Below are 24,582 nucleotides of genomic sequence, written 5' to 3'. Positions count from 1 at the left end.
TTCTGTGCTTGTTCATTCTGCTTAACAAAAACTCTCTGTTGCAGTATTACCACTCCAGTCTTCCTCTAAATGTAGAAGCTCCTCAGCACATGTAGAAGTCACCTGGAGCATCCACCATGAGCATGTTAGCACGTTAGCTTCTCAGAGAATGCACCTGTTGTTCATCGTGGGTGTGTTTGATTTAGGATAGACTGCTTGCCAGCTGGTGCAATACATCAGTGATTATTAAGCAACATGGATGTAAACAATTGCAACAATAACCAATAATGTCCTCACCATTAATTACACTGTTGTGCATTCATTGTTCATACACTGCCACGCCCGGCCTTCAGCTGTTCAGCACATTTAACATGAATCTTTGCTGAACGCAGTGTCACCTCGGGAGCCGACACACCTGCAGCTTCAGACGGACAGGCGAACAGACACACCTGCAGCTTCAGACAGACAGGCGAAGAGATACACCTGCAGCTTCAGACGGACAGGCGAACAGACACACCTGCAGCTTCAGACAGACAGGCGAAGAGATACACCTGCAGCTTCAGACGGACAGGCGAACAGACACACCTGCAGCTTCAGACAGACAGGCGAACAGACACACCTGCAGTTTCAGACGGACAGGCGAAGAGACACACCTGCAGCTTCAGACGGACAGGCGAAGAGACACACCTGCAGCTTCAGACAGACAGGCGAACAGACACACCTGAAGCTTCAGACGGACAGGCGATGAGACACACCTGCAGCTTCAGACTGACAGGCGAACAGACACACCTGCAGCTTCAGACGGACAGACGAAGAGACACACCTGCAGCTTCAGACGGACAGGCGAAGGGATACACCTGCAGCTTCAGACGGACAGGCGAAGAGATACACCTGCAGCTTCAGACGGACAGACGAAGAGACACACCTGCAGCTTCAGACGGACAGGCGAAGAGATACACCTGCAGCTTCAGACGGACAGGCGAACAGACACACCTGCAGCTTCAGACAGACAGGCGAACAGACACACCTGCAGCTTCAGACGGACAGGCGAAGAGATACACCTGCAGCTTCAGACAGACAGGCGAACAGACACACCTGCAGCTTCAGACGGACAGGCGAAGAGACACACCTGCAGCTTCCTCTCTGCTGCAGCTGCTAATTTATCCAATTTCTGTTGTTCCATTTTCACAGTTTATCAAGACTTTTTCATGTGACTTTTGTTTTTACTTTGATGCGACTTGAAAAATGTTTATAACAAAGTACTATTACTACTTATGTAGCATACATGTAAAGTAACTGATTAAAACAAAAAACTCAAGAAAGTACGAGTCCACAAAAGTAAGACTGAAAAGTTGTTAATTATTACATTTTCATTAAAGTTCTGAGAGCTCGACTGTTAGTACGGAATCAAATGTAGGCTCAACAATAATATATAATTAAATATGACATAAATATCATAGGCTATAATATATAAAAACAACAATGAACTGCAAAATGTTAGTCAAGGATTTAAAATATTATCCCCTACAGATGCAGGATTGTTAAGCAGTCAAAAATACCAATTTAACTGTATGAACCTGCTGTACTGTTTATTCTCAGGACCCTAATCAATTAGATCCACAGATGGTTCGGGTTAGGGTTGATACAAACTTCAAAATACACGCTGGAGGATCAATAATTATAGGTTTTTATTGATTTGAATCTTGTTCTTTTTTTTACATAAACACAGTGATGACATTTTTAAAATTTCTTCAGTAAAGCAAAATCATCCAGAAAACTCAAGCAGACACTAAGAGGTCCAGTTGTTCCGGAGCTGCGGGTGTCTACGGGGTCTGAGCATCTGATGTAGCCGAGGGGAGGCGCCTCCTGTCCGGACTGATCGTCGCTCATCAGCCGCTCACTTCCTGCGGCGTGAGGCGGCTCCCTTCTTGCTGCTGCAAAGCGCAAAGTGCAAAAAGAAAAGAGTCCGACTTTTACAGGGATCCTTTATGGTGGCTTTAAATTGAATATTATAGATGTATAGATATTATTTAAAATATTGAATATATAAGAGAGCAAAGCAGCACAGGATAAGAAACAAACCAACTACTGTTTCTATTTCTTTAAGCTACATCGCCCTCTAGTTTCCAAACATAACCCTCATAGTTGCAACCCTGGACCTATTAATATTTAACATTACATTAATAATAATAACAATTCTTATTGAAAATGCAATCTGCTTTAAATAACGTATAATCTGGATTACAGCATCACACATTGAAAATGGATATATTTAAAATTGTGTGGTGGAATGTAACTAAGAACAAGTACTATACCTAAATACAATATTGAGATACTTTTACTAAACTTAATTAAATATATGTTGTGCAACTTTATATTTGAAAAGGAAATATTGTAATTTTTATTTACTTTTTTATTTGATCATTTTAGATACTAATTACATTTTAGATTTAGATGATTAATCTAACATTTAAATCCACTAATAAATCATATATTATTACAGATTAAAGTACTACTTTTACCAGATGCAACAATAAGTGATGAACACATTAATGCATCAATATTTATAATCCAATAATATTTTATTCTGAAATGGGTCATTCTACAAAATTAGAACTTTTATTTTTGGTACTTTCATTATTTTTTCATGCTGATACTTTTGTACTTGAGTAAGTATTGTTACACTGCAATATTACTACTTTTACTTAAAGTAGAATATTGTTGTCAACACATAACATATACAAATAGTTATTACTACATACATAATTTCTAAGTTTTCTGAGTTTAATTTTTAAATTTCATTAAATGTATTTTCAGTGTTTTCACTAAAGTATCATCATCACACATAGAGTGTGTGAATATGGATTGAAGTCTGATTGTTTTGTCATTATTTCAGTGTGAACATACTGTATGTGCACTCAAAGACAGAATAAATATGTTGTATGTGATGAACTGTGGTGCAGAGTTTCTTTGATTGTTCGAGTGTCTTACTGTTTCTGCAGCTCATCGATGCGGTTTCTGAGAGATACCACCTGAAACACAAACAGCTGTGTTTGAAGCAGATACAGACACAGAACTGTGAGATTCTCTGTTTAAAACTGCAACATGCAACTTTTTACACATTCAAATACCATCAATTGAACACAATCCACAGTATTTTAGGCCTAAACTGCCTAAAGTTTGTTCTGATTTCACAGAGTCAATGGGATTTACACAAAAAGTTGAGTACATTCTACCTTTCTGACCGAACATTTCCCTGAAACACTGTAGAAAGCACTTTTGATACACAAGTAAATATTAACTTGAATGTAGACATTAGCATACACGTCACAAAGAGATGATTTGTTGACTCTCACCATGTATCAAGAGTGTGACAAATACCCTTAATGTAACAAAGAAGTATTGGCGTCCAGCTAATGTTTATATTAACTGGATCAAACCCATGTATGGAGCAATCTGTGAATGGGAATTCAACAGATTTACTCAGGAATAAATAAAATTTTAGTCTTTGATTTTGTGTATTTATGTGTTTGTATGGAAATGAGTTAGTCCAACAATAAAGTTCTTTATACTACAAGTGTTGCTTGAGTTTAGATATATTTTTTTTTCCTCTACCCATCCCACTAGAGGAGAAACTCATTTGGAGTGTGTTGAAGTGTGTGCACAAACATACAACATTTCCTCACTGACCTCATATCTCTGTCTCTTGAGCTTCTCGCAGTGGTCGTATTTGATCGCCTCCAGGTTGTGCAGCCACTCCCACAGCTCCTTTGCCTTTTCCCTGACAAACACAAAGCAGGAACCCAACATTCAATGAGCAATCTTCTGCAGCAGCTGAAAATTACATGTTGCTTCCTTCAAATGAGTCTAAGGTTATTAGAAAACCCCTTTATTTTAACTCTTAACTTTTGTCTTGAGACAGTTATTTTAAATGCTATTTCGCTTTTGACATTTTGCACAGAGAAGACATTATTCTCTTGAGTGACGACACTAAAATGTCCAAAGCCCATACAACATGCATAATGCATCGAATACATTAGAATCTGACCAGCACACTGTTCTGATTTTTAAATTCCTTCCAGTAATGATTAATTGTTTTTCTCTATTTTCTTTGAAACCTCATATTTCTTTTTCCTTTTTTTTCTGCCTCTTTATTTTCAGGATTTTAGCAGTCACTACATGTATTAGCCGGGCATGCCATGTATAGTTTATTCCAGAATAAGCAGTACTACATATGTTTTAATAGTATTTTACAATGGAATATTGCTTGAGTTTGTTTGTCTATATGTCCACAGGGTAATTAACTGTATTTTAATGGGTAACAGTCCAGAGATATAACAACCAAGTTGATGGGAAATTCTGAGCCTTAGTAATATCGAAAAAATCTATATAGTGATAGTTCAACATGGAAAAAGTTAATATAGTTCTTTATTATTCTTTGTCTTGTTTGATTTTGGGGGATAATCATGCATTACATTTTTGGACCACAGTTCCCATAAGGCGTTGGGGGGATGTAAACAGGAAGGGTAATGTTGCGATGAATTCATTGAGTTAAATTGTGGGTCAGCACTTGAGCCCTCCTTATTAAAGCCTACATTTGTTTACATTTTGCAAATTGGCACCATTAAAGGGACAGTTGACCCTAAAATTAAAAATACATATTTTACCTGTTAGTGCAATTTATCAATTTAGATTGTTTTGGTGTGACCTGCCAAGTGTTGGAGTTATTGGCTGTAGAGATGTCTGCCTTATCTCGAATTTAATGGAACAAGATGGCACTCTGGCAGCTTGTGGTGCTCAAAGCGGAAAACATATTTGTGACTTGTCTTGTTGTTTCCACCTGCTGGTTACCTCAGATTGTCGTCACTGTAATCATTGACGTCCAGGGGTTTGCATCTCTCTGACATGATCTTCTTCTTCTTTTCTCTTTCAGTTTGCTTCTTGCCTCTCTTCTGGTCAATCTAGAAATATCCTACCAGTTAAAACACCACGTCTTCACAAACGCATGCTGCTTTCTGTCATGTAAGAGGTTGAAGCAACACTTTGAAATCACAACAAAAAAGGAAATAAAGTAATAAAATACTACCTTCTGCAGGTGGCTACTGTAGCCTGATCCCATGCTGCTCAGCACGTTCTTCTTCTTAGCTTCATCGTCCGCCTTCCTGTTGGCGTCTGCCTCCTCCCTTTTCTGCCGCTCTGCCTTTAAGATTCATTTTAAAATATCACAATTTGACAGCATGACAAGTGGAAAGACAATCACTTGGGTATTAACTGCTTTTATTTTTTCCTTTCTGAAAGTTACATCCACAAAAAGTTAAGCTGGCATCCAGTGAACATATCACCTTGTCGCAGTGATGTAGAAATGTACTCGGTACACTCCGACATCACTGTGGGTGTGGTGACATGTTCGACATACTTGAAACTACCAGAAGAGGTCAGTGTGATGCTGCTGTTCAGCCTGGTATTAACTAAGTTACTCTTACTGTAAATAACAACGGATGGGAATGTGTAAAAGTGAATCTATTTGAACAGTTCAATAAAGAATCAGAAAAGTGAAGTCACAGATGACGATCACGTACCTCTCGTCTGGCCTGCCGCTCTTTATCTTTCTCAGAGCGAATCCTCTGCTGCTCGGCTCGCTCATTGCGACGCTTCTCCTGAAAACGCAAATCAAAACACAATGCTGCAAAACTGTACAGCAATTAAGCTAAAGCTTTACTAGTTTGTGGTAAACATCAGCTGTTATCTTTAAAATCCTTGTAAAAGTATGTATAGAAACCCCACTGCAGGTTATGAAGTGCATGTGTAATGTATGCTTTTTGTTTGGGTAAAATCTCACAATTCTGTCTTTGAGCCCAAGGAGTTCCTCCTCCTCCTTCTTCCTGCACTCAAAGTGAGCGTCGATCAGCGACTGCAGCTCAACCAGGTCTTTGTTTTGACGTTTCTTCTGCATGTCCTGTAAGAGGTAGACGGGAGACGGCACTTATCAACAGACAGGACGGAGGTTGTTGCCTCCAAACCAACTAATTCAAAATAACATGGCCTCTGAAAGTGAAACACTCATGAGACTGGGCTGTAAATGATGAGTGCAGGCTTTTGGTTATTTATCTTTCTTTTTTGTGCTTACATAGTTCTTACAAACAATACATACAATACATACATACAAATAAACAAACAAACAAGCAGGTAATAAAAGAACATACAGTTACTTGCAGATACTCCACTACAGCCACTGTTAAACAGTCACTGCCAGACGTACATATTATAATCACGTGTAGAGCAAATATACACATTTCACATGTTACCCATTCAATAGGTTTCACTGATAACATTTTCACATGGTGAAGCCTGCCTGGTTCTGTGTTGTTTATTGCTCTGTTCAGTTAAAAGTTTTACCTCTGAAATATAAAGTGGACTAAAAGAAGAAAGTGGCATGAAAAGGAAATACTGAAGTAAAATACCTCAGATTTGAATGAAGTACAGTATTTAAGTAAATACACATTCTATCACTGCGTGTGAGCAACATAGGGCTGGGAGGGTCGGGACAAAGCTTACACATTCATGTATCTTTCCCTGGATAAACAACAGACAACAAAAGCAAGTCGACTTACATCAAAGTCCACTTTCTCACCATCAGGGATCTTTGGAGCAGAGGGTCTGTTGAACGAAAATAACTTTCAAATTATAGCAACAAGTAATTTAAAGGTGCCAGCAATGTAAAAATTATGGATCCGATAAAAAACAATATATGGACTCACTTGAACTTTGGCTTCTCCTCTGTTTTTTTGTCAGTGTTAAAACAGCAACAGTGAGAGAAGAGACATATCAAACTGTTAGAAACACGATTATGGAGAGAGACCAAAAGGCTTCTGGTTAATCAGGGGGGAGATCCATGTGGACAAGCTGAGTTACATCTGCAAGTTGGTTCACACCTCCAGTACATCAAAGTCATTTGAGTAAGTCTCAGTTTAGCAACACTTTTCATCATCAGTGGTCCAATTCCTGTGTGTTAGCCTCTGTATTAAGTAGTGTAAGTAAACTGTGCTACCTGTTTGTTCTATTTATTATGTATTAATTTGTTGTGCATTAGTGTGTAAATCAAACCAATAGATTGTGAAACATTTGAGGTGCTAATCAGGATCAGTACAATGTGTGCCATGAATCACAACATAAACTATTTGAGTTTAAATTTCCGAACAGACTTCATCGCACACTTTTCACAACAGGGAGTTTGACGGTGTAACTACTGTTAATGGATGTGCATGGTGAAAAAAAACACAGCTGGGATTTGAACAGGAACAAATAACCAAGTTTGGGATTAGCTTTTTTTATGGGACCCTCACACTAAAAACAACAACAGACAACACGGGAGGAAAAACGCAGGCAAAGCGACAGCGACTCAGCAGGAAATACAAACTACCATCTTGATCTCCCTCGTCCTCTGGCAGAACACATTCATGCAAAAAAGAGAAGAAGCAGAGATGAGCAGTGGGGCCTGTAACCATGACTCAGCATTTCTGAATCCTTCACCCTGTTCCTCCACGTCGCTAAAACAAACAGATCAATTCTGACTTTCTCTCAAGGAAAGTCAATGAAACAAACTTTATATTATTCATGATTGGAAGGATGTGAAAGTATGGAAGAGTGTTAGAGCCAGGCATAGCGGGGGAAAAGGGTGCTGGAAGTTTTTTTTGGTTTTACATTTTGAGATTAAAGTGGAAATGTCGAGATTAAATCAAAATACAAGCGTTAGCACTTATACTGAAAGTTCAACTTTATTCTTGACATTTCCACTTCAGTAAAACGTTCCTCTTCCCATTTATTTCCCCTCATGCCTGTCTCTAATTCTCTTCCGTTGTAAAAAGAGTCCCTGGCCAACCTGGAAACAAAAACAGGTCCAATCAGAAGAACAGAGAAGAATACAAATCAACATACCTTCCTCTTCATAGGCGTCTGCATGCAGCAAGCGTCCAAAGCAAGAGCAGAACAGAAATCATTAGTGGACTGGTCAGCCTGCTCCTGTCCTCTTTACGATGCACATCTTATGAAGCACATTTAACACATTGGGGTGTTCGTATTCTTAATGTGTAGGTGATGGCAGCCACTGCAGAAGTCCCATGTCATGTCATGCATTAATCCTGCATCGACACAGCAAGCAGCGAGTACTTTCCTAACATCCCTGAGGTTTTATTTTGAGAGGGAAGTGTTATAATAAGGATGTTGTATCATAACTTTATTTCCTAAATAACAGCCTTCTTATTAAAGCTCCTCATGTCACTATGATTTACTGGCTATATTACAAAGCCCCTTCTGCTTTCTATACTGTATGACCAAACATGTTTGTTAAGCTGTCTAACTTTGCTCTTCTAAATATACTATTCAATTTCCTTGGTTGACCAATCCAGGAAACTGTCCTTGCTAGACAAATGGTTGCAGAATTGGTTATATGCTTAAACCATACTGTAAGTACAATGCCTAGTAGGGCTGACATATACATATATATATTTTGTATTTCCTTTTTATGCCTGTATTTACTATGTTATAATTCAATAAAAAAATAATCATAGGTTGAAAGGACAATTAATGAAAGAGCCCTTTGCCTTTAATAAGTGTTGTGACTTTCTATGCCACGTTGAAATCAGATTGCAACGCAGAAAACAAAGTGAAGAGGTGCATGGCATTTCAGTGCAACCTGCAAATAATAAATGCAAAGTACTATTGGGTGCAAGGGAGCTTTTTATTTTTTATATTATTATATTATATTATATATTATTATTTTTATAATTTTAGCATTGATGATGCGATTATTCAGCTGTTAAAGGCAAAAGGCTAATTAATTGTCCTGTACATGTTTTCCATTTACTTATGAGTAAATGCATACATGCATAAAAAGGAAATACAAATTACAATGTGTATTCTATTTAACTTTTTTTTCGTTTTTGTAATTTGGTTTTCATTCAGACAATATAAATCTTCCATACAGGTGGTCAGCAAGTGCTTACTGCAGATTTCTCCGTCCTTCCTGCTACAGAGATTCTTCTAAACGGAGCTGAAGCAGCAACATCAAAGCATTAGTTCAGCTAGCGTACAGTGAGCCTTGGGACTTCTGCAGTGACTCCCCCTGTGTGAAACGGTTTGCACAGATCATTTAAGCATTTCAAAAAACAAACAAGCAAAAACAACATTTCCATGGAAGACTTGAATCGTGAGGACAATTGCTTTACATCACAACACCCCAATGTAAACGCTCTAGAGCAGTTTGCCAGTCTCACCCTTCACCTACGCATGGAAAGAAAAATGCTGAACATGGACTGAAGGGAGGCAAAGAAGAAGAAGCTTTTACATGACTGAAATGACCCATCATCCTTTCTGCTACGGCCTTGAAGATTAGTTCGCCAAAATGCAAACAATGGCAAAAGTCATTAACAACGAAATGAGACATAAACATGGATAGAGGGTGACGCATGAGGCAGGGCACTTGATTCATGTAAAAGCAGCGGATTTTCTTCTTCTCCCTTTCAACATTTATACGCACATATTCAAATCACACATCTGACACTGAACACTAATGCTGGAGACAGGACAACATGTTTTGTTTGTTGTGTCAGCTAACACTGATGGGGATGTGATGTGATAACATTGCTGAAGTGCACTCTAAAAAAACAAGGGTTCTTTGAGGAGCCCCAAGACACCAATCGGCACTTTAGGGTTCTTCAATAGAACAAGAATAAAATGCAACACACACTGGCCTTGTCATGCCACCCTGACCCGGGAAGCAAATGTGATAAAACCGCCGCTTGTTGAAGAGTGTTGACGCCGGAACATCCTGACGTTGATGCTGCAGGTGTGCATGCTTACATACAACACATGACTATTGAAAACAACAAATTAACTTAATTTGAATTCATATGGGGAAAGAAGTATTAAAAGCATAAAATAACATGGCCTTTAAACTTAAACCTGAAGTTTGTATGTTTTTATTGTTCTTTGTTTGTTTTTCTTGTATTACGATTAAGGATAAAAGACGGGGGTGCTCTATTATGATGAACGGTATTCAAAGTGTTGTATATGGTGTATGTGTATGTTTATTTATATTTCACATGTATATAAGTAGATCGTATGTATTGAGGTTTGTTTGCCAACTAGATATATCGCTTGTGTACAGTTTGTCTATGCTTTGGTATAAAAGAGTGTAGTGGATACTGGCTGCTGTCCAGCATGCTGCAGCTACATTTAGCTGCAGCATGCTGGACAGCAGCAGTTGTTTTGTTTTTTCTTAAGAATGAATACCATCTGTTCTTGCTGGGAATGCACTCGGACACTAATTCAACCCGGTTATGAAGAGAAGGTACCTCCAGTGGAAAGGTCTAAAGGGGCGCTAGATCAGTGAACTGCAAACATATCAAACCTAACAAGACAATTGAGTCTTCAATTTTTTTTCTAAAGCAAGTGGAAGAAGATCTGCCAGTAGAGAATGATACAGCAGCACTTGTAATACTGTAATACTATCTACTGTCTACAGCTTGCTCCAGCAGAGAGAAGATGATATGAAGAGTGACAAATATCTCCTCTATAACTACATCAAGGGAAATACGAGTTTTAGTTTGATTAGAGTTTCTGCTCTTTTCTAGCCTTGTAATTTAACAATTCCAATTTTTATTTAACTCTAAAGACAACATATTTATTCCTAAAATAACTTTGACTTATGAGTAAATCACAAAATATTACAAACATTACAAACATAAACAATAGACTCATTTTGTAGTTAGATCCCGTGCCTCATTTAAAGATAAATTCACAGGAAAAAACGTATAAATAAGACACAACATCATTACATTACCATTATTTAAGATGTTATCTTCTTTTACATTTTAGGTCTCCCCTCTGTTAATTCTGTTTTTAACTTTTAAAATATATTTCATTACAGATCAGCATATTTAAATCAAATGAGCAAAGATTAACTTTTGTGCTCAAGATTAGGTTTGTTTGAGTTCCAACTTTATTAGAAAATGACTGGACTCATTCAGTAAAGTAATTCCTTTCCTGTGAAGAAGCTCATAATTGGGTTTCGCAAAGTTGCACTTGTGATTTCCATATTTTAATCTCGGAAATAAATGTTTAGAGCAATGCATTCTTTATGTTATGTTCTTCCTCATAACTCAGGACTCAGTTACAGAGTTTAAATACAAATGTAAATAGGGAAAATAGGGAAATAGGGAAATTATTGGGACTAAAATTGGTGTATTGGCTTTGTGACGTTGTGAAGCTGAAAGTAAATACATTTTATATTGAAAAATTGCATTAAGACTCTTAACTTTGACTTGTCAGGTAGGATATGTTTTACAGCGTGTTGATGCTGACAGGACTGGAGTGCAGAGTGTCCTGCAGGAGAAGGGTGAACGGACTGCCGATGCCACGTACCTTCTTGCACCTCCTCTGGCTCTGGTTCTGGTTCAGGCTCTACATCCGACTCTGCTTCTACCTGGGCCTCCGCCTCAGGGGCTACTTCTACTTCTACTACCTCCTCCTGGGCTACGGGCACGCAGCATGCACCAAACCGCCGGGTAGAGGGAGGGTGTTGGAGAAGGCCGTTAATGAAGACCACAGACATGACAAAAAGTGAGAGATTACTTTAGTTACAGAGAGGATGGATGGGTGAGCGAGGGACAGAACTGCTGGAGAGAGAGAAACACATGATGATGAGAGAAGGTCAGCTGACCTTTCACACAGAAGCAATATTGAACTGTTGAGGTGGAAAACTTCCTGAAGAGCATCAAGGTTTGTGATGATGTTGTGTCCATTTATCATTTTGAAAGTTCTGGAAGCAAAGCGGTACGATGAGCGCTAAATCTTCCCCTGTTATATTCAAATCATTGGGTAAAAAAATGTATGGTTCATATTTCTGACCATGTCGTCGTCTTTTGAAGAAAATACTTGAAGTGATGTGGTTTTTCTATAGAGGCGGTGCTGAAAAAGTGCCAAAAACTGCAGTTCCTCAAATGGCCTCTGGAGGCAGGCTCCATAAGCAAGTCGATCGACTTGCTTTTGGATCCTGCCATCTATGGCATAGACCTTTGATGATTGTTGGTCCCATTGAGGGTGTTTTCATAAAGCATGTACGAGTCTAACTCTTCTTAAATTGCTTTTATGACTTTTGTTGATTTTGTTGCTGGATGAGCTTAAATGTGCTGACTTTCCACTTTCTTCACTTTTTGCATGATAATCTTAAAATAATACATTTTATTATGATAATTGTAAGATTTATATGTCCAATCATCACTGAGTCTATCTCGTCTCACCAGTCGTCCAGCTAGTTTTCCACTTTCACTGTTAGAAATATGGCCGTTGTGTGAATGAGGTCAATGACAGCTGGATTGATGTGACATCAACATTTGACAATGTAATCATGTCACATACCGAGAAATTAAATGTAGAGAGCGTAGAAGCTCACTCACATTTATTTTCTCAACCATGTGATTCAAAACATCACTCGGTCAGAAAAGGTTACCCTTAACTTGGACGTGTTTGACTGACAGCTGTGAGTTAGTAAGCGTTGTACCGGCCAGAAAATAAACATCTACGCTGCCTTTCTGTTGGGAAAATGTAAAATTTTAAAAGAAAAAAAACATTGTTCTCTTAAAAAAGGAATTTAATGATGCTATGAAACATCTAAAAAGTTATTTTAAATGCAACAAAGCAGATGTTTTACATTTATCAGCTATTCAACCAAAAGAAGATATCACACTTTGCATTTAAAAAATTCTGCTCCGACCCAAATCTATGCAGCTGTTAGTACATCCTGTATAAAGCAGATGTCAGCGTCAAACACTTCAAATTAAGGGTGAAATCAGGCAGCTAACAAATAAGTGCAGTTGAGAAAAGATCTGAAATATGGAATCGATTCAGTCGTCTTTACCTTCCTCGTCTTCAGTTTTGGAAAAACAAGGTGGGACGAAAGAAACAAATATAACATGGTGTCATTTCACAAATACATTTAAATATTCTCTTAAACTGACCTTGATATACATTACATTACGTTATAAATAAAATGACAGTTCAGCTTTTAAAAAGTCCAATTAAGTTTGTATGAAAACATGTATAGTTTATGTGACAGACTTTTACAACATGTATGTCCAAATGCATTCAAAATATATGGTAAAATAAATAAATACATATTTATTGGCAGGGTATCTGAGACATATTTCTAATATATGTTAGGAAATCTTATTATAGTCTTATGATAGATGATTATTAGTAGATACAAATGCACGTCCGAGTCTGTGTGGACACACAAAGCCTTTCAAAGTCAGTACAATTATTTTTTTTTAAATACAGATTCTGTTCATTTTATTTTAAGCATTTTATGTCATCATTTTGAATAATACCTAATTTATAAAGCTTTTTTTGTGATCATATATAATCAAACAAACTGAGTGGTTTCCACTTACCCTCGACCTGATCCCTGAAACATGAAAGATAAGACATTCACAAATCAATCAAACATGAAACACAGCTGACTATTATAAATGTCTTTAAATTTAAGTAAAGTTGAAACAGATGAAACACAGCGGTGTGTGTTGTGATTGACTTACAATTCCTCAGTGTCGGACATAGTGACAGCAGACTTCAAACCTGAGGGAAAAGATAAAGAGTCTGATGAGCTCACAGGGTTGAAATGTGTTCGTATGAAAATGTTGAGTTTATTCTCCACAGAAACATCTGTCCTGCTGCAGAAATGTCAAACTTCTCCAGTTTACTCTTAAAAAAAAAAAAGAAACTCAAAATCTGTTTGATAAAGAGTATCAGACGGCGTACACAGAAACCAACCAGCTTAGGCCATTCACTTTCTTGCCAAGAGTTAGATGAGAAAATCGATATCACCATCTGACACAGAGCTAAAATTAGGTCTGTGTTGTGTGCACCTGTGCATAGCAATTAACAATTTCAATCATCTTTTTTTTTTCCTGGGTTAATTTTGAATGCTACTATAGATCGTGTGCATGTGACGTCACGCTTATTTCCCAACCCGTAAGTCAACCATGTTGGATGATATACACAACCAAGACCGCGCCCGTTCACAGTGTGAGTTGCTGCAACGCTTCGTAATTTTCTTTGTATTTAAACGTCTAAGATTGAAAGAAAATGCCAATCGTGTGCGCAGTGTATAACTTGTGGTCATAACGCTACTCGTGACCCAGAGAACTGGTTCTTTAGATTTCCTAAAATCATCAAAAACAACGATCCACAAAAGAGAGATGAATTGCTGTCTACCTGAACGCCGTGAGCTGGTTTAGCAACATAACTCGTGAGGATTTAACAGAAGAAAAAGCACAATTCACCCATGTGTGTGGCGTCCACTTTATATCTGGTAAGAGCTCATGCTAAAGCTATGTTTTCAATGTTTACGTTAAACATTTGTGCTTATGATATACCCGAACACTATAAGACCTTACTTCTCCATATCGCTGACTGGTAAATAAGGCACTTTCTTTACATGTGATGGCATTTGCTCTTTTCTTCTGTGCATGTTTTTGTTTGGCTTATTCTTGAAACTACTTCACTTGCGAAAGGCAAAGCACCAATGTGAGAACATGCTTTGCTTACTCCAGCCATACAATCACAGTGTGCGAGGATAACATCGCCGCTCTTCTCACTCACAAACCACGGCTTGAGCGGTGTATCTCGAGCTCTTTGAGAGTGATTTACACGGGCATGGACGAGCACCCTGTCATCTTGCACTGGTTTGGTAAGAAGACTACCAACCCAGCCAGAGACAAAGACATTATAAGCATCTAAGCTCTTGTATGCCTTCATTTGTGCGTTGGTTGCCCACGACGTTTGTAGCACAAGGTAGTTCACAATATCTGAATATTCAATCGGCGGTAATGAATCCAAATCCTCAATATAATCCGACGGCTTTAGCGTGTACGGGTCACGGCCGCAAATTTTGACTTTTTCTCTGAATCTTGCCTTTGCAGAGGACTCCAGAGAGTCAGTATACTTTGAAGAAGTCGGAGTTGTTGTTGTTCGCATTGTTGATTTGTTTTTCATCCAAAATGGCGTCGCACAGTTTTGTCCCGTGTTTGCACACTACCTATAGCAACGTGTTTTGTATCCAATTGCACATCATGAAAATAACCCACTGCCATGCTGTGTTTAGAAACAATTAAAATGTTTCTTCATAACGAGTAAGAATACGGAATGTAACTATATATTTACACATTAAAATTCCACTTACAATCAGTAATATTCCAATAATATACACCATAAACATAACACTCACAACAGACCCATTTAGCATACTTTGTACTTTATTTTTGATACTTAAAGTACATTTTGCTGCTGATGCTTTTGTACTTTTAGTTAAGTAAAAGACAAAGACCTTAATCCTCCTTCCACAGAAAGTTAGAGGTCAGAGAGCTGCAGCATACTGAATGTGTCCTCACTGAAGCATTTTCACACTTGTCCCAAACACCTCGTCCAGAACTGTTGACTCAGCTGGTTGGGAGGTGTTATCTACTTTGCAGGTTTGTTTCCACACATGAAAGTCAAATCCAGGTCCACAGACGACCATCATCAGATTACATCATCAACACTTATGTCACATGCAACATTTTTAGTTTAAAGAATATTGAATTCTTCTTTCTCTTTGATTTGATGCTGTTTGTGACTTTATATTCCAAGTAGACTTTATATTTAGCGTCACCTGCAGAACACACTATCCCGCCTCGGCTGTTATGACTCATATTAAAAGCAAAGGGGATGCAACACGTAGTAACAGTATTACTTAACTCTAGTGGTATAATGCCATGCAGACAGTTTTGGTTTTATTTGCCCAGGTTTAGAGATATCTGTCTCTAATTTTCCTGTTTGCTTGGGGTGCTCAGAGCACTAAAAATACTTCCACCCTGGATAATCCACAGACGTCACTGTTAACAGTTTTCAGAGGCACTAAAAGTAGATCAAATGAAAAGAATGGGATATTACCCAGACTGTGTGTCCAAAATCATTCACTAGTCCAGTCATTCACTAGTCCATGTGTAATACACACTTAAAAGTTTACTCAATAATGAGAAACAATTTTAGTTTCCGTGTGGGATTGTTAGCAGAAAGTACTTTTTATGTTCCATTGTTGGTATGTTTAAGGGAACCATAGCGCATAAAATTAAAAATTCATACACTCAAATACAACAGCTATTAGTAAATATAACTCACTATATACTAAATAGGAAAAGATTTTAGACACAACTGGGATTTTCCAAATTAAATTCCATTCCAGAGTAGAGGCAGAAATCTCATCTTGGACACATTTGACCAACCCTTTGTAGTTAGGGTGATCTAATCCTTTAATGTGACACGTTCATACACAATTCATCTTTGCGCATACTTTATAGATCCAATGTATTTCCCTGCTGGTGCAGACAGTCCACTAAAACTCGCTTGATTTACATTGAGCTATGACCTCTTTGGCAAAGTTCAGTCCTATATATGGGAAATACCCCTCTAATCCGCTCACATTCTTGCTGACCCTATTTAGCAGCATCTCCAGGTCCAAAGGGGGACGAAGAGCATCTCTGCTGGAGACAATGTGGGAGAATTTCTGCTCTCTGTATATTCTATATCATATTTGATATATATATATATATATATATATATATATATATATATATATAAATTGTATTTGGATGACTCGTTCACACTTAACAGTGAGCACAGCTGCAGAGGACTCAGAGGATTAGTTCTGGATCATATTTCTACCCATCAGCTATGGAACGGTGTCCAAATAGCTGCTTTAATCCCTTGTCTCGGTCCTGCGGGAGGATCCTCGGCACTGAAACAGCCAATCAGCATCCGCCTCCAATAAACAAGCTCTTTGATCAACTTACAGCTGACAGTGGCCTCACCTCTGTGTGTCCAGCATTCACTCAGTACATACCAACACTTCAGCACTCTGCATATTTTGTGGATAGTCACCTCATTTCTTCAGTATGTGAACATTGAAAATACTATAAAGTGTTTTCTGAGTCTTTCTGAAACCAAAACTCGGTGCTGAAATTGTAAGATTGATGAAACAGGTGAGACCGCAGAGGAGAATAACATTTTGAACCGATCGAGAGCAGATTTAGATTGAAATGCGAATTTGAGACGAATTTATAGACGGATACATCGTCTGGTGAAGGATGTGACAGCAAACAGACCTTGTGTATCATCACTATCTCAAAAACTCGGATGTCTAAGATGCCAGCCTGGTTTCCAGCACGACCATGATGGATGCGTGGCTGTTTAAAGTTTAAAGTTCAACATACCGACAAGAGGTTACAGGAGGAGAATCTTTCTGTATATATGTGTGTGTATAATAACAATGTATAAAAGAGAAAAAAGGATATGGCAGTCATTTTGAGGGAGAAGCCAAATTTAAAATGAAAATCTGACAATTCAACAGCTGCTCTTCTTTGAACATGCATGCGCAGATATTCATACGCTGACATGTACAATAGGGGGAAGAATCACATTTACAATACAGGATATGCAGGAGACAAAGACAAGAGAATTGCCAATGTTCATTAAAAGCACTGTAATAAATATAACAAAGTACATTTGAAAATACATTTCAGGCCTTCACAGAATCAGCATTTCTTCGAGGCATATAAGAAATAAGATAAGCACTAAGTGTAATTGTGATTTTGGTGGTGAATGTCGACTGCACATCTGTGAGCCTCTCCAAACTACCAGCACCGTTTCCCCAGGAAACACAATTAAGCGGTTCCCAGTTTTTTGTCCAATGTCAAACTTCAGTGCCAATGCGACAAGTATGCTATTTGGGAGTGCATGTAAAGATAATGCTGGTGGTAAAAACAGTCTGATGCCAAATGAAAGAGATGGAAAACATAAAAAGTAAAATCCATTTATAGCTGCAATTCACAGCTTCACAGCTGAACACCTCTACATCACATAAAGTGAAGGTGCAAACTTCTTTCACAGAACATTTGGCAGTATATCACAGTACGTTATACACCTTTCATAACTAAAATACACTCATCTATTTCCCTCCAGAGCTCTCAAATGATGATCTACATCCTAAAGAAATAGATACATAAAACACATGATTTAATTACATAGTTGAATTTTTTACGAGACAATTTACGAGTTAATCAGTCTGGTCTTAGGAAACTGGACTCCTACTCTCAAGACTGTTAACTATGCCAAACATAAACTATACATGTTTGACATGTTAGACATGAACATGTCTACGTCTATTTCAAACGTTACTCCTGAGGATACAGCATGGCCGTGTTGGAGAGTGTTGTCTCTTACAACACTTGGGGCTCTTTTGTCCTGCTGCACACAAATGCAATAAAAACTACAACAAGCTGATTCTGGCATGAAAAAAGAAAGAAATAGTCAAAAACATGTTGTTCAGTAGTGACGATTGATTTCAGGTTAGGTTAGGTCAGTGGTCGTCTTACCTCAGAAAGGAAGAGAAGCTCCTTGGACGATGAAGATGAAGGTCTGTAAGAATCTGCAGGCTCCGCTCAGAGAATAAGTCCTTGTGTTATAGTGATACTTGAGCTCATCAGGCCCTTATTGGCTAGGGGATGAGAGTGAGGTGTGTGTGTAGTGTATATGTTTTTGTGTGGAAAGGATGGGTAGAGGAGGGCTCAGGATTTGAGAGGGGTAGGCATGACCCTGGAGAAGGAGATTGGTGAAATACTGTGGATGGAAGAGGAGGGCTCAGGTTTTGGAAAGGAGCAGCTGAGAAGCTTCTGTTGCTAAATTTACAGTGATAGAAGGCCAAGAGGGGGGGTTACACATCAGCTTGGCATCCAGACAATGGAGGGAAAGTGTGTGTGTGTATGTGTGTGTGTGTGTGTGTGTGTGTGTGTGTGTGTGTGTGTGTGTGTGTGTGTGTGTGTGTGTGTGTGTGTGTGTGTGTGTGTGTGTGTGTGTGTGTGTGTGTGTGTGTGTGTCTGTGTGTGTGTGTGTGTGTGTGTGGGTACCAGACACTTCATCAACCAGTCAGTCAATCAGTCAGTGTAGAGTAAAGGCCCTGACAGACCAAGCAGACATATAAGTACTAGTGGCGACGGAGCCGCCTGCTGTGTCGCCTCATGTTGCCTTTGTCTTGGCCAAAAAGTCACGCTTGAACCCACCGCAACGACTACAGCCAAACGAGGCCACCGGAAGACCTCAGACTGCGTACATGCAAACCAGAAATAGCGTTTTCTTTCCATTTTCATCATGCTGATCAGTTGGTCTTCAATGGCTTCATTCCAGATGGCCATGATGTTGTTAAAAAACCTTGTATTCAGATAAGATGAAGATGAAAAATAAACACCTTCTGTGTGCGCCTCTTGACTTAAGTCGTTTGCTTATTTTGCCAATGGTCTCAGACTGTCGCAGGGCCGAAAAATGCCGATGTGGGACACACCGCTAAAACATGGCCAACATCCGATATCGGCCTGGTGTGTCACGGCTTAACACAATAATAGAATAATAATAGAACTAGACTTAATGTGATTTCTGGAGCAGTAGATAACGTACATAAAAAAATTAAAGTGTGCAGCAGCAGATCTACAACCTTGAATACCGTATTATCAAAAAGTAAAACTAAATTATTTCTATTCTATTGTCATATATTCATTGCCTCTACTGAAATATTCTAAATATGCATTCTATTATAACTAATTACTTATTCACTTTTCACATTTATTAAATGTTTTTCCCCGCTTCCCTGAGGAGTAAAAAGTAAAAAGATTTTTAAAAACTCAGCAGTCTTGGGTTTTTGAGAAAACCAGACAAACTTTTTTATGTCAAGGACCTCCGAAGACAAGAGTTTGTGCAGAGTGGAACAGTTATTTGCATTTTGGTCGATGTAGAAATACAAATATAGGCATAGGTCCTGTTTGAGAAACCAAACTATTTGTACTGAACATATCTGACTAGAAATGACCCATCTCTCTCATAAGGAAACACACAGGGGTGCTTTTTTAAGCATACACGCTTCACACATTATGCAAATGCACACACACTCTTACTACATTATTTTATGTTTTTGCTTGATTTATGTTTGCTTTTTGTTCACTTTTGTTAATTATATGACTTTAGTATTTGCTTATAATGCTCATTCAGGTGAGATTCCTTCTACAAGCCCCAAGGTTTTCTTGGTTGATGGGCTAGTGTTTTCTCCACGCTTGTTTATTTCTGTGTTTATATTTTCCACCACCAAATATCTAACTTTTGTGAGTACATTAACTCCTTCAGCAAATTACATTTTTAATTTACACTGTAAAATTGCGTACCGCAAATTTATTTTAGTTCACCCCTCTCCTTTCCTCCACTCTGTCTCTGACTGTAGGTGTGTGTCGCCGCCCTTCGCGAAGTACAGTATTATAAAGTATAAATGTTGCTTTAATTACAAACAATTTTGCGACCCTTCCTGCAGTACCTCCTGTTGAAGACCTATGATCTAACACATAGGTCTTCAACAGGGGGTCCGTGACCCCCAGGGGGTCCGCGGAGGTACTGCAGGGGGGTCGCATAATTGTTTGTAGATAAAGCAAAACATTTTTTAGAAAATATATTATATTTTCACATTCACATCATTCCCACCCCCCTTGCACAGAACTCCAACAGCACCCGTCCCCCCGTCCCCCTGTCCCCTTCGTTTGAAGCAGGGGATCCCTGCTCCTTGCTACACCAGTTTGGGGGTCCTTGGCCTGAAAAACGTTGAAGACCCCTGATCTAACGTATATATGGAGTCGAAGTTTCGGGCTTCCGGTGGAATCGCAATGCATGCTGGTGTGGCGGGCATAGAAAAGTGAGCACCAACTCTACAAGGGCCGCCATATTGGATTTCTTCTCTACGTGTTTACATTGTATTTAGCTTATTCTACAAGCGTATTTTTACTTTTGGGGTTTGATTTGTAAACAAACCTACTACTCTACAATGAGTCCTGAACTCCTTTCTTATGATGAGTTTCAGATGTGGAAAGTCGAAGCTTTGAAAGAATTTTGACGCAAGCGGAATTTAAAGGTTTCAGGAACAAAACTGGAGCTTATTGCCAGGGTGTTTGCTGCATCAGAGATGAGCATTGAGGAGCAACCAACAGCTAACGAAAGACTTTCAATCACAGAAAAAGAAAAGACTAAGCTTTTGGTTATGCCGAGTGGCGTTTCAGTGCCTGATCCCTTGACATCGCAGGATGGCTGGGTCAATGAAAACAACAGCATGACTTCTTGGCCACCGATATACCTCAGCGATATAACATTATTTTTAATGTCTGACCACCCAGGGAACCATGTCGAGTTTCATAAACAAACTTTGAACGAATACAAAGAAGGCAAAGCATTTAGACTGTTTGACTCTGGCTGGTTGAAACAAATATCTAGCAATCGTGAAGCTCACAATGAGATTCTGCCCATTTATTTAGCTTCTTCCCACTGTTTGAACATCCATTCATCACACAATTTCGGTGTCCAAATCCCATAACTAGAAGAGCGATGATTACACACTAAAAACTAGCCAAATACAATGTGGAGAAGAAATCCAATATGGCGGCCCTTGTAGAGTTGGCTAGACCCAACTCTCACTTTTCTAGTCCCGCCACACCAGCATGCATTGCGATACCACCGGAAGCCCGAAACTCCGATTCCATGTATAGATCGTTATACACCTTTCATTACTAAACTAACTGTGGTTAGGGACACAAACAGGCTGATGCCACATGTGAAGATTATAAGATAGCATTGTTATTTTGACCTGCTCTCAGAATTTCAGCAGTTTGGCTGAATGTTGCATATGAATGTGAAATGATGCCTCCAAATTAAATTCTTTAGAGACTTTTTAAACCTCTTCTCGTTTTTAACTCTGAGGTTTATGAGCTTCTTGGTTTTTGCAACAGTCCCTGTAAATATAGAAAACTGTACAATCAAATAAACGTGTACCGTTTTATAAACTAAAGACAGGTATATTTGATCTGAAGTAAAAGATACAAATACAATGTAACCTTTAAGTTCTTAACATCTGTATGGTAATATTAAATGTCTGTCTTAGTTTGCGCAGTTTACCAGTAAATATTTGCACGGAACTATTTTTACACCGTGTGAGTGTTCCATGACGGACACAAACAGCATTGCACGTTGTCAGTAAGGGCAGCTGGTTAAGTCAGGATTGATGCAGACTCGCGGTTGGAGGGTTTTATAACCCACTTCCACTCCCCGCTATTTGGTTTGGAACGGCATTTAGTATGGCAGGCCCTCTACGCAAACATGCAAACGGAGAGGAAGTGGGTAGGGAGAGGGTGTAGGCGCTGGATTGGAATTGAGCCAGAGTAATAGTGAGAGGTGTACGGTTATAATGGCCACGCTGCACACCTGAATAAATATGATTGTCACGTGTCAGCTGGTAGCCAAGTTATGGCTGTGAAGGAGCCGCTGATGGTGAAGCATGAATTGAGTAGCTGATGATGAAATGCAAGCCAGACTTTAGTGCTTTGCGTGAGCTAACGCAATGCTTTCACACTAGTGAAATAAAAAATTGGTTAAACAAGAAAAGTATCTGGACTTGAGTCCTCATCACTACTACAGTATCTGCTACTCTCAGACAGCCCTGATGGTGTACTGTCATAAGACCAAACCCGAGCTAAAAGAAGAGTGAATATTGCACCTAAATTCATCAGGTAGCCAGAAAAGGCCCCTAATGCATAGGTCTTCAACAGGGGGTCCGCGACCCCCAGGGGGTCCGTGGAGGTACTGCAGGGGGGTATTTGTAGATAAAGCAATTGTGAAGTAAATAAACTCCTGATTGTATTGTGTCACACTTAATGATTATCACATGTACTCGTCCACCTCAGTCAAAATGTATTATTGCACAACATGTATTTCTGCACAAATGTATAATGAGCACTATATTAGTTATGAATGAAGCACTGTAGGTTCTCTTCAAAGAGTTTCAGGTCCACCTCCATCTCGTCACAACAAGACTGCTCACCAAGGGGCATAACCGCGCCAACATGGACCAATGAGAGACGATGACGTCCTTATGTAGAGAATATAATGAAATGTTTATGATGTTTTTGTACCACTTTCACTTTTACCAACAGACAGCTAACTGGCTCTTTATTGATTCGGACTGTGGACTTGGTGTGTGAAAGTGTCCTCGGCTGAGGGTATTTTTGAAATGCTGTCATCATCATTTTAAATAAATAAGTATCTTGATCATCTAGAAGTTTACTGGATTCTTTTGAAAGGCAATCACAGCGCCCTTTGGGCTTCAAAACCCAACACAATTAAAATACATTTAAGAAAAGAAAGTTTTTTTTTGTATCACAATTTTTTATTTTTGCTCTGCCATTCACATTCTCTCCTCCGCTGTACTTCGTGAAGGGCGGCGGCAAACACCTATAGTCAGAGACACAGTGGAGGAAAGGAGAGGGGTGAACTAAAATAAATTAAAATGTACTTACTCATAATAAGCTGGATAGGCTACAGCTGGATTAAGTTTAAAAGCACAAAAAGAACATGCAGGATTTGTAGGTGCTCCCAAGTTTTTTTGGCCGTGTTAATTCATTAATTGAGATACCAGCTGGTCCACAGACAGCTAGCTAAGATATTAACATTTTAGTGCAGGGGCCAATGACTGGGGTGCTGCTGCTCAATGCTGCACAACACTGCCACTGTTGTCCAGAGGCTGTAGTACAACAACACTGAGTGTGGTGATTGCGTGCGCGTGCGTGGCGCGGGGAGATTGCGTGGGTAGCGCAGGGAGATTGCGTGCGCGTGCGTGGCGCGGTTTCTATTTAGTTCTCCCCTCTCCTTTCTTCCGCTCTGTAGGTGTGTGCGCACGTGTAGGTGTGTGCGCACGTGTATGTCAGTTGCGAAGCCCCGCCCTTCGCAAAACGGAGCGAAGGAGAGAATGTGAATGCGCAAAGTAGACAGTACAAACTGAAACGTGCACATAAATTAGATCAATAGCATAAGTGTTTAGTTTATTTAATAAAAGAGCACCTGTCAATGTGAAAAGTGAGATGTGAATAAAAAATAATAATATATTTTTTAATTCGCGAAAGAAAAAAAAAACACATTGAATTCGCTCGTGTTGTGTTCAAGGACCCTGACATTGGCCAGGAAAAACAATCAGTCGCTCGTTTTATACTATTGCTGTCTAGATTGGTTTGGGTTTTTTTCTAGTGGATTTTTTTGCATGCGTTTATGAATTACCTCGAGGGCCGGATCAAATGGTCTCACGGGCCGTATACGGCTCGGAGGCCGGAGGTTCCCTACCCCTGCACTAGAGGGTCCTGTGTGATACCAGTGATGTTACTGGTGTACATGTCTGGCCAAAACTCAGACCGGTAGACTACTCCATCATGATTTAAAAGCAGCAATCGTCTTGTCCCCGGCCCACTTCCTCAACCAGCCTCATAGAAATGAATTCCACAAGAGGAAGTAAAGTTTTATGACGTAAAGTGACACTTGATTTACAGAACAGGCACCACATGGCAATAAGTGTTAATAGCAGCAGTTGACAGGCACTGTAACTGTATAGTACACACAGTCTGGCTGTTAAATAGAGGATAGGTTCACAGTCTTTCAACCCAAACC

The 24,582-nt window shown here is 39.1% G+C and overlaps 1 protein-coding gene across 1 annotated transcript; it reads right to left on the bottom strand.

The window, feature by feature from the left end:
- Positions 1-1,670: 1,670 nt before the first annotated feature.
- Positions 1,671-13,591, bottom strand: LOC115003484 (troponin T, fast skeletal muscle-like). The gene is made up of 15 exons (XM_029425283.1): positions 13,572-13,591; positions 13,428-13,441; positions 12,896-12,904; positions 11,401-11,511; positions 7,915-7,932; positions 7,400-7,420; positions 6,738-6,756; positions 6,591-6,636; positions 5,819-5,935; positions 5,559-5,636; positions 5,066-5,179; positions 4,831-4,940; positions 3,670-3,760; positions 2,971-3,011; positions 1,671-1,913 (listed from the first exon to the last, which is right to left on the bottom strand). Exons 1-15 carry the CDS (start codon positions 13,589-13,591, stop codon positions 1,877-1,879), a joined length of 846 nt encoding a protein of 281 aa, XP_029281143.1. The 3' UTR covers positions 1,671-1,876.
- Between the last annotated feature and the right edge of the window lie 10,991 nt (positions 13,592-24,582).

Source organism: Cottoperca gobio, chromosome 3 (genome assembly GCF_900634415.1).
Source record: "Cottoperca gobio chromosome 3, fCotGob3.1, whole genome shotgun sequence".
NCBI classification, from domain to species: Eukaryota; Metazoa; Chordata; class Actinopteri; order Perciformes; family Bovichtidae; genus Cottoperca; species Cottoperca gobio.
This window is presented reverse-complemented; position numbering and strand designations above follow the sequence as displayed.